General features: G+C 44.0%; 1 protein-coding gene across 1 annotated transcript in view; it reads left to right on the plus strand.

Annotated features, from left to right (window-relative positions):
- Positions 1–15,956, plus strand: part of LOC124605243 (transient receptor potential-gamma protein-like) — a 454,685-nt gene that overhangs the window by 26,558 nt on the left and 412,171 nt on the right. Inside the window, exon 2 of the mRNA XM_047136797.1 lies at positions 1,296–1,497. Within this exon, the coding sequence (XP_046992753.1) occupies positions 1,296–1,497 (202 nt within the window). The remainder of the gene's footprint in view (positions 1–1,295; positions 1,498–15,956) is intronic.

Below are 15,956 nucleotides of genomic sequence, written 5' to 3' on the forward strand. Positions count from 1 at the left end.
TGTTCGACCGCTTGCCTGCTTCAGCAGTCTTACTCTATAGTGTGACTTAAGTGTAGCATTGCACAAAAAAAAGTCACTTTTTCGAAAGCCCGTAATTGTCTCCCACTGTGAGGCGTAAGTTTGAAATTTGGCTCAAAGGTGCCTACAACCTTCCAGTGTAATCGCGCAAAAGCGAGGCCCCCTGCGGCGCCACCGTGCTGTGGCCCGGCGGCGCTTGAAACAGCGAGGGGTCGCAGCTGTGGAGGAACTGTCAGCTTAGTGATGTCACGCTGGCACCAAATGTCACCAACCCCATCTTTGACATGTCACATGACTGAACGGTCGTCTCCCTAACCCGCATTTCAGCCCTTGTTTCGATGCCTGATGTCTAATGGAGGTCAGAACCGCCACGTCCAAAATTGAAATCGTGCGGTTTTGTTGCGGGCAGCCGAGGAAAACAATTCAGAGACTCCGACACCCAGAATCGACACGAAAAGCCCTGAGGGGATGGAAGAGAGGCCGTCAATGAATGCACCTCTCGACTACCACACATTTGCACATTCGGCAGTGCGATGAGCAACAGGACCACGTCTTGACCATTTTCTACAAGGCTGACATCGCCCCGGAGGATTCGACTCTACTCTAAGGATATTAGGGGGCTGCAACCCCGTCGAACGTGATCTCATCCCTTTGAAGTGTAGTCCGACCGCAGTTTTTGCTGTTACCGTACAGTGTGTTACCACTAGGAACCGCTGAATACCATTCGAGGAAATCTGAACGTCATCCGAAGCAGCAAATGCTTTTTCATGCGTCCTGTTTTGCACTCTCCTGTGGCGTGATCACGGATGGGTGCAACATTGGCACGTTCGCAAATAAAATGCCAAAGAGTCCCTCCGAGACCTCCGACTTCGGCAACACCCTCTGTGCCACCCACGCATCTTTGCTAAGCACGTTAAAAACGTGCCTCTAGAGACTTCGGTATCCATTCAGCTGAGTGGCTGCACTAGCACCCGAAGGCACGCAACCTCGACGGCTGTGGAAGGGCTCAAATTTGATCAAATGATTTTCAACGATCCCCGGTCTTTCCAACTCGTATACTAGAGCAAAAATAGCGATTGCTCTACACTCCAGAGACGTCTAACCGCGTTCAGTGGGGTTGCGTCCTCGGAGTTGCTGAAATGTGGTGTTAATGTGACATCGGCACAATTGCAGAGGGAGGTTTTAGGGCCCTACGAGCTAAATTCCCGACAGTTACGGGCTTTACCTCTTCTTTGCGAGCCGTGTGCCAGTGTGGTGAGAGTGCGTGCGGCCCGCAGGTGCGGCTGCGACGAGTGCGTGGTGTCGCGCCAGGAGGACTCGCTGCGCCACTCGCGGTCCCGCATCAACGCGTACCGCGCGCTGGCCAGCCCCTCGCTCATCGCGCTCTCCTCCAAGGACCCCATCCTGACCGCCTTCGAGCTGTCCTGGGAGCTGCGCCGCCTCAGCTTCATGGAGCACGAGTTCAAGTGCGAGTACCAGGTAGGTGGGCGCAGCGCCGCCACACACCACACACCACCTGCAGGCTTCTGCTGCTGCTGCTGCTGCTGCTGCTCTGTGCGGCCGTGTTCAACTTTCTGTTTACCCGCATCAGCTGCTTCATCACTACCACAAAGTACTCTCCCTTACTAGTTTCCATTGGTTGCTCTAGTATACTGTGCACATCCACTTCCAAGTGTCCACTGCCTGTGTCTACCGTATGTTATACAACCTCCCTTTGCTGTAAATAATAATCTGATTCTTAAGTCGTCGATACGCACAAGTCGCACCTGTCCCTCTGCAGGTCTTTGCAACAAAAATCAGTGAAGAAGGACTTGATCCTAGTGTCTATCGTTTCGGTATAATAACGGTCAGTCCGTACCACATTCATTCGCGTTCCTATCACCAAAGACATTTCCAGGGGCAGATGTGGACTCTGACCGCGATCTATTGGTTATGAACTGTAGATTAAAACTTAAGAAACTGCAAAAAGGTGGGAATTTAACGAGATGGGACCTGCATAAGCTGACTAAACCTGAGGTTGTACAGAGTTTCAGGGAGAGCATAAGGGAACAATTGGCAAGAATGGGGGAAAGAAATACAGTAGAAGAAGTATGGGTAGCTTTGAGGGATGAAGTAGTGAAGGCAGCAGAGGATAAAGCAGGTAAAAAGACGAGGGCTAATAGAAATCCTTGGGTAACAGAAGAAGTACTGAACTTAATTGACGAAACGAGAAAATATAAAAATGCAGTAAATGAAGCAGGCAAACAGGAATACAGACCTCTCAAAAATGAGATCGACAGGAAATGCAAAATGGCTAAGTAGGGATGGCTAGAGGACAAATGTAAGGATGTAGAGGCCTATTTCACTAAGCGTAAGATAGAAACTGCCTACAGGAAAATTACAGAGACCTTTGGAGAAAAGAGAACCACTTGTATGAAATTTAAGAGCTCAGATGGAACCCCAGTTCTAAGCAAAGAAGGGAAAGCAGAAAGGTGGAAGGAGTATATAGAGGGACTATACAATGGCGAAGTACTTGAGAGCAATGTTATAGGAAGGAAAGAGGATGTAGATGAAGATGAAACGGGAGATACGATACTGCGCGAACAGTTTGATAGAGCACTGAAAGAACTAAGTCGAAACAAGGCCCCGGGGGTAGACAACATTCCATTAGAACTACTGACAGCCTTGTGAGAGCCACCCCTGACAAAACTCTGCCATGTGATGAGCAAGACGTATGAGACAGGCGAAATTCTTCAAGAAGAATATAATAATTCCAATCCCAAAGGCGGCAGGTGTTGACAGATGTGAAAATTACCGAACTAACAGTTTAATAAGTCACGGCTGCAAAATACTAACACGAATTCTTTACAAACGAATGGAAAAACTGAAAGAAGCCGACCTTGGGGAAGATCAGTTTGGATTCCGTAGAAATGTTGGAACACGTGAGGCAATACTGACTCTACGACTTATATTAGAAGCTAGATTAAGAAAAGGCAAAGCTACATTTCTAGCATTTGTAGACTAGGAGAAAGCTTTTGACAATGTTGACTGGAATACTCTCTTTCGCCAGCCGGAGTGGATGTGCGGTTCTAGGCGCTACAGTCTGGAGCCGAGCGACCGCTACGGTCGCAGGTTCGAATCCTGCCTCGGGCATGGATGTGTGTGATGTCCTTAGGTTAGTTAGGTTTAATTAGTTCTAAGTTCTAGGCGACTGATGACCTCACAAGTTAAGTCGCATAGTGCTCAGAGCCATTTTTTTATTCTCTTTCAAATTCTGAAGGTGGCAGGGGTAAAATACAGGGAACGAAAGGCTATTTACAATTTGTACAGAAACCAGATGGCCGTTATAAGAGTCGAGGGACATGAAACGGAAGCAGTGGTTGGGAAGGGAGTGAGACAGGGTTGTAGCCTCTCTCCGATGTTATTCAATCTGTATATTGAGCAACCAGTAAAGGAAACAAAAGAAAAATTCGGAGTAGGTATTAAAATCCATGGGGAAGAAATAAAAACTTTAAGGTTCGCCGATGATATTGTGATTCTGTCAGAGACAGCAAAGGACTTGGAAGAGCAGTTGAACGGAATGGACAGTGTCTTGAAGGGAGGATATAAGATGAACATCAACAAAAGCAAAACGAGGATAATGGAATGTAGTCGAATTAAGTCGGGTGATGCTGACGGAATTAGATTAGGAAATGAGACACTTTAAGTAGTAAAGGAGTTTTGCTATTTGTGGAGCAAAATAACTGATGATGTTCGAAGTAGAGACGATATAAAATGTAACTGGCAATGGCAAGGAAAGCGTTTCTGAAGAAGAGAAATTTGTTAACATCGAGTATAGATTTAAGTGTCAGGAAGTCGTTTCTGAAAGTATTTGTATGGAGTGTAGTCATGTATGGATGTGAAACGTGGACGATAAATAGTTTAGACAAGAAGAGAATAGAAGCTTTCGAAATGTGGTGCTACAGAAGAATGCTGAAAATTAGATGGGTAGATCACATAACTAATGAGGAGGTATTGAACAGGGTTGGGAGAAGAGTAGTTTGTGGCACAACTTGACTAGAAGAACGGATCGGTTGGTAGGACATGTTCTGAGACATCAAGGGATCACCAATTTAGTATTGGAGGGCAGCGTGGAGGGTAAAAATCGTGGAGGGAGACCAAGAGATGAATACACTAAGCAGATTCAGAAATATGTAGGTTGCAGTAGGTACTGGGAGATGAAGCAGCTTGCACAGGATAAGCATGGTGAGCTGCATCAAACCAGTCTCAGAACTGAAGGCCACAACAACAACAACAACACATCACCAAAGACATGATTTCCCATGAACTGTCCTTTACCATTAATATTCTAAGTTCTAGGGGACTGATGACCATAGATGTTAAGTCCCATAGTGCTCAGAGCCATTTGAACCATTTGAACCAAAATGTATTTCCAGTCACAGATTTTACTTGCCTTTTTTTTCATGTCTTTTATGAAAATATTAGTAACTAGAAGATATTGATCATTACCTCGCTTTATTTGCGGTGTGAAGTAAAAATTGAATAAAAAAGGATTGTGAACTCGACCCACGACCCTCGGATTGCCAGTCTGTGCTCTTACCTTTATGCCCCACACTGCCTGGAAAGCACACTATGACAAATTGCTGATGCCTCCTGACGAGGGCCAAAAATACTATTCTCTAAACATTTGGCCATCCGGAATTCCCAGTTCTGTTATTTTTATTTCTGACCAAAACTCGCATATACTATAAATTTGGACTAAATCGGAATTGATAAGTACGCACGGTCTCCTTCTGAGTGAAATCTAAGTTAGATCACAGCAGAACTTGTAAAAGATAAATTCTGTGAACTTGTGCAAAGTGAAGTAAAGTAGTCATAAACAAATATGTATTATTAAAATGCACTGACGAGGACGACTGGTGTGGTAGCATGTTGCCCGGTTAAAATTACGTCACACAGGAACAGGCGTACTGGACCAAAGGGCTGGCTACAAAATGTGCAACACGGCAGTGTGGCTGTTTTTGGCGTCGCAGAATTTTTGTGAACAAACAGCCAATGGATGGTAGTCGACGTTCGCCAGTGCCCAAATTAACATCTGCGAAAGAGTGAACTAAAAGAGCACGGATCATTTAAGAAATTCGTGGCAAGTGCGGATCTGAGTTAGGAGAAGACAGTTAATGCAGCAGCATTTGATATGAACGGGCGGAAGTATAGCTGTGAGGACTGCCTCTGGGGCACACAACTGTTTGTGTTTGAAACCGTCTGTGTAGCAGAACATGCCGTGATGACTCAGCCAAGAAGGAAAGTTACCTTTCGATGGAAATAATGTTAGAACGACTTATTTTGAAATCGAAAAGTTCCTAGAAGAAGAATTAAAGGTGAGTTGGGACGATGTTATATGAATCCATATGTCGAGTGTCAAAAGTGTTTGTTTTCTCAAAATGGAGAAGGCAGAACTTTGTGACAAAGGAGTAAATTCGTGTGGAAGCAGTTTACAAGTTACACGTTGTGAGGGCAGTATTGGTGATATTAGTGTTTCACATGCTAGATGTGATATCAGAACTATCAGAATTTCTGAGTAGCCGTTTGAAGTGCCTGCTGAATCGGTATGCATGCCACAGTATGCATACTTAATATGTTCCAAAACGCCGCGCATAACAGTGGGATTTTCTGCTGCTTATATGTCGGGTTCTATTGGTGATAGAAATGTAGGGTCAAGTGTTTTCGACAGCCCTTGAGCTGGGAACCATTTTTATATTCAACAGAATAATCTTAATGTCGTTACCCTACAGCACAGGGTCAAAGTATGAATATTCCACGCTTCCTTCTGCTTAGGCAAATGGAGCAAATCGGTGGTTGGTTCTTCTTGTATTTCATGTGGTCTGCGGTGGCCTTAATGAGACTTGCACGGGCTACATTAGTTCATGGATGGTTCCTCGAAAAAACCCACAACATGGGTTTCTTTACTATATTTTCGCCGTCACCAGCGGACCAAAATCCAGCGTAGGATTCCGAGACGACTATGCACAGCAAATGTCTGAAATTTTTACAATGTATTCGTAAGATCTAGATCTCGAACAACCTTGAAAACTTTCTTTGTAACTTTATCTGCTCCCGAGATACAGATGTTCAAAGTTGCTCTAATTCTATACGTAAAATCCGGTATGAAGCTGAATCGAAATAATAAATAATTGCAGCAAATTGCTCAAATTTTAACGTTATGTTCTATAGGCATTTATTTAGAAGAGACGTCTCCCCGTTTTCAAAAATCTTTATCCGTTATCGCGAAACACCCATAAAACTCCTTTCTTGGGTACTAAGACCCAGCCGCGGATTCCGAGAGGGCTATGCACAGGAAATGTCTGTAATTTTTACGTCGTATTTCCAAGACCCAGTTCTAGAACAACCTTAAAAATTTTCTTTATATTATTGTCCATTTCCGAGATACACAGGTTCGAAGTTACCATATTTTTACACGTAAAATCCGGCTTAAGGCGTGCCAAAATTTTTGGAAAAGTATTTAAAGGTAGAATGAGGCAGCTGGTAGCCCACTTTTTGTGTCAGAGCCTTTTCTACAGACGGGAACATATTCGCATTTTTTGGGCTGGGATGGGAGCATTTTTCCGCTAGTATATTAATTCAGTTTTCTCGAGTTACGGGAAGTCACCAGTAATATTGCATGGTCCAATGCCTACAGGTTCCCTGTATTCAATGGCGTCAGACAAGTAAAAGTTTATCAGCAACGACATTTTGCGTTCTACGTTAATGTGTGCGGATACACATCCCTTGTATATGGTGCGCACCCGTCCCCGTCAACTGGAGCCGGGTCACGTGCACACGGAGCTGCCTGCCCGCCTGAGAGCCGTGGCCGCGAGCTGACTGGGCAGAGATCGGCCACCCCGGTGACGGCAACGATCCCAGGTGGCAGTGCCACTTCACAGCTCCATACCCCACGCCGTCCCCCTGACAGGGTCTCCGCTGTGTGCTTCTTCCAGCTCACTGCATACTGTGGAACAGAGATCAGCGTGTGCAGGGGTAAAAGGCGTCTGGCCGACGATTAGGCAGAAGTTAGCTCGAATATCTAGAACAGACCAACTAGTATCACATCGGCAGACTTTTTACATACAGGTGGAATTGCATATCCGAACACGAAAGGATATGCCATCGAGTGCTTCAAGGGACATACGAGCCATTACATTCTGACGGCAGATAACAAATGAGAGGAAAACTTCCCCACATGCAAGGGGAATTTGAAGGCAGCAGTGCCAGCACGGGCAATCTTACGCATGATTTTAGCCGCTTTCTGAATAACAGATTTCATATGTTCTAGAAAGTTTCTTGTCTACTCTAAAACAATGCCTAAATATCTACTCGTACAAACAGTGCAACGTATTACAGGGATTCCGTCAAGCCTCAGGGAGGCATCCCTCGCAAGGCAAAGTCGTCCCTTCAGAAGTATGTATGTAGTTTTATGAACTGCTACAGTCAATTTGTTGCCCTTGCACCAATGCTGCAACTGAGCAAACACATCATTAGTCTTTTTTTCTTTTCTTCTTCTTCTTCTTCTTCTTCTTCTTCTTCAAATCTCGCCCTGGAGTCTGCAGACACAACTATTAGGATGTCATCTGTGTATCCACAAACAATTACAATAGCGTCTGCCCCGTCTAACAGATGTAGTAAGGGTTTAGTACTAAGATCTCGGAACAATGAACCACTTACGGAGCCTTAAGGGCAGCCCTTGGTAATCTTTTTGATTACCTCACTCTGCTCCACAAGCCACTGGACGCTCCATCCACTACAATAACCCATAAAGGTCTTACGCAGACATTAGGGGCACCGACATCTCGGAGGCGTGCAAACATCGCAGGCCACCAAAGAATATCGAGTACCCTGCGATGTCAATCATGAACGCGCCTGCATACTTCACTGTCGAATTTTCTACAATCAGAAAAGCTCTATTAACCGTATCATCTATATACTTCCCTTTTCTGAAACCACATTGACACTAGTTTAGATCCGGGGGCTCCCTATGCACCTGCAACTGGTCACACAGCAAACTCTTCTGAAGTTTGACAAAGACGTTAGAAGTAAACAGGTGATTACGTCTTTATCCTGTCACTTTTTAATCACTGCTGCACTAGCTCTTTTCCATATCGCTGGGATCCTACCTGTCCGCAACACCTCTTTTAGTAATGCTGTCAAATATGGCACCATCAGTGGACCCACCACCCGCACGATCTCAGGGTAAACGCTGTCCGAACCAGGTGCGTTTCCAGTTTTGGGCTTGCTACAGCAAGAAAAATTCGGAGTAGGTATTAAAATTCATGGAGAAGAAGTAAAAACTTTGAGGTTCGCCGATGACATTGTAATTCTGTCAGAGACAGCAAAGGACTTGGAAGAGCAGTTGAACGGAATGAACAGTGTCTTGAAAGGAGGATATAAGATGAACATCAACAAAAACAAAACGAGGATAATGGAATGTAGTCAAATTAAATCGGGTGATGCTGAGTGAATTAGATTAGGAAATGAGACACTTAAAGTAGTAAAGGAGTTTTGCTATTTAGGGAGTAAAATAACTGATGATGGTCGAAGTAGAGAGGATATAAAATGTAGACTGGCAATGGCAAGGAAATCGTTTCTGAAGAAGAGAAATTTGTTAACATCGAGTATAGATTTAAGTGTCAGGAAGTCGTTTCTGAAAGTATTTGTATGGAGTGTAGCCATGTATGGAAGTGAAACATGGACGATAACTAGTTTGGACAAGGAGAGAATAGAAGCTTTCGAAATGTGGTGCTACAGAAGAATGCTGAAGATAAGGTGGGTAGATCACGTAACTAATGAGGAGGTATTGAATAGGATTGGGGAGAAGAGAAGTTTGTGGCACAACTTGACTAGAAGAAGGGATCGGTTGGTAGGACATGTTCTGAGACATCGAGGGATCACCAGTTTAGTATTGGAGGGCAACGTGGAGGGTAATACACTAAGCAGATTCAGAAGGATGTAGGTTGAGTAGGTACTGGGAGATGAAGAAGCTTGCACAGGATAGAGTAGCATGGAGAGCTGCATCAAACCAGTCTCAGGACTGAAGACGACAACAACAACAACAACAACAGCAACTTTGTGAGCATGAAGTACCACGAACATCTGATTGCCCTATTCGTTACCCTGTGCACTTCTAAGTTGTGCGTATATTTCAGTATTAGCGTTGTCATCAGGAAGTACGGCGGTCAGCAGGTATTCTGCTGACTCCATCCATCCAATTGTCTTTGACCCATCCTCATTACAAATTCTAGGCATGAGAATAGATTCCTTAACCTTTTCAGTCAGTGGCTTGTAAGGTCTTTTACATAAGTCAAATTGCAGTTGCCTTGCCGGCCGGAGTGGCCGAACGGTTAAAGGCGCTACAGTCTGGAACCGCACGACCGCTACGGTCGCAGGTTCGAATCCTGCCTCGGGCATGGATGTGTGAGATGTCCTTAGGTTAGTTAGGTTTAAGTAGTTCTAAGTTCTAGGGGACTTATGACCACAGCAGTTGAGTCCCATAGTGCTCAGAGCCATTTGAACCATTTTGCAGTTGCCTTCGCAGGAACCTCTTACAGCATGATTTCCTCTGCTTGTGGCCCTCTGTTACTGGCAGTTATCCCTTTGATGACAACTGCATATTGGTCACTGGACCGCCATACAATTTGCTAAAGTGACATCTGTGTTAGTGGCTACACATGCTTGTCTCTCTAATATAGTGTTACTTAAACATCGATAAACTATCAGCTATCGATAGCGTCTGAACTATCTACACGATCAATAGACTTCTTTAACAATCGATAGTCATATCGCTTACAATGCAAATTTGCTCTAATCGGAGCGCGAAAAATTGGCGGATTCTGTTACCTCCATGGCGTGTGGAGTGCACAGGAAATCTATTGTGTGGAGGTATTTAATCAACATCAAATATGGTGGCGTCTTTATTAACGTTTATTGTTAATAGATTGGCCTCTGTGGGCGGAGGGGGCGAGGGATAACGTGTGACACGGAATTTTGTAATTTTGCTCCTAATGATGATAGATAACTCATCGTCGTGCGTATCTCGTAAATTGCAACGTAAATAACATGGATTCATGAATAAGCATTATAAAGATAGTCATCTTCAATTGTATGTGCATACTTACGTGTAACAAGAAATACAAATGAAAATAACGCTGTTGCACTACAAAACAGGTAGTAGAGGTAAAACGACATTTAAAATATTTGTTGAGCGTTTTTGACTGTACTGCATAACCAATTTTAAAATAAATGCAATTACTATCGTTATTAATCAGACACACCCGCTAATGTAATTTCTGGTTCTGAGTACTCATTGTGCTTACAAGTGTCTTCAACTGTACATGTTAACGCATAAGGTGATTCGAAAATACAAAACATCGATGAAATTCTAATGGCCCTATGCCACTTTTCCTTTCGCAGAATTACAAATATCGTTCATATTTTGGCTGACTGTGTTGTGTTCGATTAACTGAGCTTGTTCCTTCAAAGATGCACCAGTTACCAAAAAACTGAATGTAGTAAAATCACAACCTGCCTAGTGTCAAGTTTATTTGTGTGGTTTTAAAATATACATCTGTATTTACATGCTGTCAGTTTTAACAGTATTGCAATGCATATTTATAAGTAATTCGGACGAAATGTAAATGTTTTAATGGAGGTGAGACAAAACTAATCTCTGTGGGATGTGAGGTCCGCCAGTTATGCAAAACACCGTTTTTTTCAGTACCCAAACACGTTTCAGCACCACTGTGCCATCATCAGTGGGTCTCCGTTTTATTTATTCTGTAATGTGAATATTTCTGTTAAATGATTACAAAATTATGAGGATGTTTAGTTGAAACAATAGTTCGTTTCTTTTTGTTAATACCTTTACACTTGGTGTGCATGAATTTTCCGTATCATTTGTCTATTATTTACTACAGGTAGCTTGTCAACTGCAACAAAACGATGTTGATGAGAAAATTTTGCTGGGCGTTAACCTATCCTCTAGAATGTAATTTGGTTTGTCGCGATGTTTTCTCTCCTATATGCGTTTTTACTTACGTTTTCGTGTGGCAAGTCCTTTTATTCTCCACATCATGGTGAGGTGTCGTAATGCACACGTAAATATAACACCTATTTTCCACAAATAAGGTAGTAAAACACTTTTCACTTCACCAAAACACAGTCTCATTGTGGTTTGTTGTGTGTCCCAGTAAGTGTTCATTTGTTCACCAGACTTCGGTGCCAAATTTGAATTTTGTTTACATTTTATCTTTGCGTGTGTGTGTGTGTGTGTGTGTGTGTGTGTGTGTGTGTGTGTCTGTTTTCTGTACGCTTCTTAGCTGCTTGTGTTGTCTTTTACATGGTAACTGGCGGACCTCACATCCTACAATTTTAACTGCAAACATGTCAACACAAGGAGCTGCAAATCCAAATTATGAAAACTAATTTCTTCTTGCCAAGAGCTGATGGTGAATTCCCGGGAATGATTTTGCTAAAACTGCCAACCCTGTAGCTACTTCTTAAGCGCTAACCCAATAACGTTAAAACCCCTTGTTTGAAACATGTGAAGAGGATGAATTAGCTCACCATCATTTTTTTTCTTTTTTTTGTTTACAGCAATCTGCAAGTTGATTAATAATTTTTCGAGTGTCACGAGGAAGAATGCTGCCCGTAAAGCCTGTAACTCTTCGGGGTGTCGTGGGAGATGCCCCAGTGTGTCAACCGTGGCTTCTTCGTCACTTATTTCATTATTTAAACCCCACACAACAATCGGATCTACATCTGCATGGATACTCTACGAATCACATTTCAGTGCCTGGCAGAGGGTTCATCGAACCACCTTCACAATTCTGTATTATTCCAATAACGTATAGCGCGCGGAAAGAATGAACACCTATATCTTTCCGTACGAGCTCTGATTTTCCTTATTTTATCGTGGTGATCGTTCCGCCCTGTGTAGGTCGGTGTCAACAAAATATTTTCGCATTCGGAGGAGAAAGTTGATGATTGGAATTTCGTGAGAACATTTCGTCGCAACGAAACACGCCTTTCTTTTAATGATTTCTACCCCAAATCCTGTATCATTTCTGTGACACTCTCTCCCATATTTGGGTATAATACAAAACGTGCTGCCTTTCTTTGAACTTTTTCGATGTACTCCGTCAGTCCTATCTAGTAAGGATCCCACACCGCGCAGCAGTACTCTAAAAGAGGACGGACAAACTTAGTGTAGGCAGTCTCCTTAGTAGGTGTGTTACATTTTCTAAGTGTCCTGCCAATAAAACGCAGTCTTTGGTTAGCCTTCCCCACAACATTTTCTATGTGTTCTTTCCAATTGAAGTTGTTCATAATTGTAATACCTAGGTATTTAGTTGAATTTACGGGTTTTAGATTGGACTGATTTAGCGTGTAGGTGAAGTTTGAGTTCCTTTTAGTACTCATGTGGATGACCTCACACTCCTCGTTATTTAGGGTCACCGGCCGAAGTGGCCGCGCGGTTCTGGCGCTGCAGTCTGGAACCGCGAGACCGCTGCGGTCGCAGGTTCGAATCCTCCCTCGGGCATGGATGTTTGTGATGTCCTTAGGTTAGTTAGGTTTAACTAGTTCTAAGTTCTAGGGGACTAATGACCTCAGCAGTTGAGTCCCATAGTGCTCAGAGCCATTTGAACCATTTAGGGTCAACTGCCACTTTTCGCACCATTCAGATATTTTTTCTAAATCGTTTTGCAGTTTGTTTTGATCTTCCGATGACTTTATTAGTCGATAAACGACAAAGTCATCTGCAAACAACCGAAGACGGCTGCTCAGATTGTCTCCCGAATCGTTTATATAGATAAGGAACAGCAAAGGGCCTATAACACTACCTTGGGGAACGCCTGAAATCACTTCTGTTTTACTCGATGACTTTCCGTCAATTACTACGAACTGTGACCTCTGTGACAGGAAATCATGAATCCAGTCACAAAACTGAGACGATATTCCACAAGCACGCAATTTTACTAAGAGCCGTTTGTGTGGTACAGTGTCAAAAGCCTTCTGGAAATCCAGGAATACGGAATCGATCTGAAATCAATTATCAGTACCACTCAGCACTTCATGTGAATGAAGAGCTGGTTGTGTTTCACAGGAACGATGTTTTCTAAACCCATGTTGACTGTGTGTCAATAGACCGTTTCCTTCGAGGTAATTCATAGTGTTCGGACACAATATATGTTCTAAAATCCTGCTGTATATCGACGTTAACGATATGGGCCGGTAATTTAGTGGATTACTCCTACTACCTTTCTTGAATATTGGTGTGACCTGTGCAACTTTCCAGTCTTTTGGTACGGATCTTTCGTCAAGCGAACGGTTGTGTATGATTGTTAAGTATGGAGCTAATGCATCAGCATAATCCAAAAGGAACCTAATTGGTATACAGTCTGGACCAGAGGACTTGCTTTTATTAAGTGATTTGAGTTCCTTCACTACTCCGAGGATATTTACTTCTACGCTACTCATGTTGGCAGCTGTTCTCGATTCTAATTCTGGAATATTTACTTCGTCTTCTTTTGTGAAGGCATTTCGGAAGGCTGTGTTTAGTAACTCTGCTTTGGCACCACTGTCTTCGATAGAATCTACATTGCTATCGCGCAGAGAAGGCATTGATCGTTTCTTGCCGCTAACATACTTCACATACGACCAGAATCTCTTTAGATTTTCTGCCAGGTTTTGAGACAAAGTTTCGTTGTGGAAACTGTTATAGGCGTCTCGCATTGAACTCCGTGCTAAGTTTCGAGCTTCTCCAAAGGATCGCCAACCTTGGGGATTTTGCGTCTGTTTAAATTTGGCATGTTTCTTTCGTTGTTTCTGCAACAGTGTTCTAACCCGTTTTGTGCACCAAGGAGTATCAGCTCCGTCGTTAGTTTATTTGGCATAAACCTCTCAATTGCTACCGATACTATTTCTTTGAATTTAAGCCCCATCTTGTCTACACTTGTATTATTAATTTGGAATAAGTGGAGATTGTCTCTTAGGAAGGCGTCAAGTGAATTTTTATCGGTGTTTTTAATAGGTATATTTTTCGCTTATTTTTTCGTGGTTTTGGGGATTACAATATTCAGTGTCGCTACGACAACCCTGTGTTCACTAATCCCTATATCGGTTTTGATGCTGGTTATTAACTCAGGATTAATTGTTGCTAAGAGGCCAAGTGTGTTTTCACAACCGTTTACTATTCGTGTGGGCTCATGAACTAACTGCTCGAAATAATTTTCAGAGAATGCGTTTAGAAAAATTAAACATGTATTTTCGCCAACATATCGAGGGTACATTAAAGTCACCACCAACTATTATTGTATGAGTCGGGTAGGTGTTTGAAATCAAACTCAAGTTGTCTTTGAACCTGAACTGCATCATCTGAACTGGGAGGTCGGTAAAAGAATCCAATTATTACCTTATTCCGGTTGCCAACAATGACCTCTGCCCATACTGACTCACAGAAAGTATCTACTTCAATTTCGCGACAAGTTAAACTACTTCTGACAGCATCAAACATGCCACCACCAACCGTGTTTAGCGTATCTTTCGGAACACCGTTAGGTTCTTCGCAAAAATTTCAGTTGAGCTTATATGCGGCTTTGGCCAACTTTCAGTGCCTATAACGATTTGAGCATCAGTGCTTTCTATTAGCTCTTGGAGTTCTGGTACTTTCCCAACACAGCTACGACAATTTGCAGCTGTTTTACCAATGGTTCCTGTGTCTATGTTTTTCCTGTGTTCAGCCTGCACCCTTTGTGACTGAAGCCCATCTTGTGTTTTCCTGAGACCCTCTAACAAACAGAAAAAAAAAAACCGAGTCCATGCCACACAGCCTCTGCTTCCCGTGTAGCCGCCTCCTGCGTATAGTGGACACTTAACCTAATCAGTGGAACTCGAAACCCAACCACCCTTTGGCGCAAGTCGAAGAATCTGCAGCCTACACGATCGTAGAACCGTCTGAGCCTCTGATTCAGACCCTTCACGCGGTTCTGTACCAGAGGTCAGCAATCGGTCCTGTCGACTATGCTGCAAATGGTCAGCTCTGCTTTCATCTTGCAAGCAAAACTGGCAGCCTTTACCACTTCTGTTAGCCGCTCGAAACCAGAGAGAATCTCTTCTGATCCAAAGTGACACACATCATTGGTATCGACGTGAGCAACCACCTGCAGTTGGCTGCACCCTGTGCTCTTCATGGCATCCGGGAGGACCCTTTCCACATCCGGAATGACTCCACCCGGTATGCACACGGAGTGCACATTCGTTTTCTTACCCTCCTTGTCAGCCAAGTCCCTAAGGGGCCCCATAACGCCTTAAGTTGGAGCTCCCACCCTCTGCGATTGCCCGGATCTTGCAAGCTGCGTGGTTTCCTCTGAAACAGGACAGGCGACAGCATCCGGCTCAGAGACAGTGTCAGCCACAGACACCACCTGGAACCTGTTTGTCAGACGAACTGGGGAGGCCTTACGTGCGGCCGCATGGGAAGTCTTTCGCCGCCTGCTTCGCCCCGGGGCCGACCTCCCACTCGACCACAGGTGAGGGGTCAGCCTCAGTGCGAGCAGTAACTGGGTTCCCCCCAGTGAGGACCGACCGGAGGACTCTGACGCGATGGAGGTCCGTTGGATCCCCACGGTCGGCCCACAACGGTGGTGCCCATCCACTGCAGCCTCAAGCTGTGTAACCGAAGCCATCACAGCCCGAAGCTGAGGGCGAAGTGTCACCAACTCGGCATCTGCACACAACAATCGCAGTCCCTGTCCATAACAAAGACCGTGGGAAACTAAACTATGCAGATAAACGGACTATCGGCACGTGCTGCGCAGCTCTAATGACGAAAACGCACGAACTGTTGTTGTTGTGGTCTGCAGTCCTGAGACTCGTTTGATTCAACTCTCCATGCATACAGTAAAGCTGCA

The sequence above is a fragment of the Schistocerca americana genome, chromosome 3 (assembly GCF_021461395.2).
Source record: "Schistocerca americana isolate TAMUIC-IGC-003095 chromosome 3, iqSchAmer2.1, whole genome shotgun sequence".
NCBI classification, from domain to species: domain Eukaryota; kingdom Metazoa; phylum Arthropoda; class Insecta; order Orthoptera; family Acrididae; genus Schistocerca; species Schistocerca americana.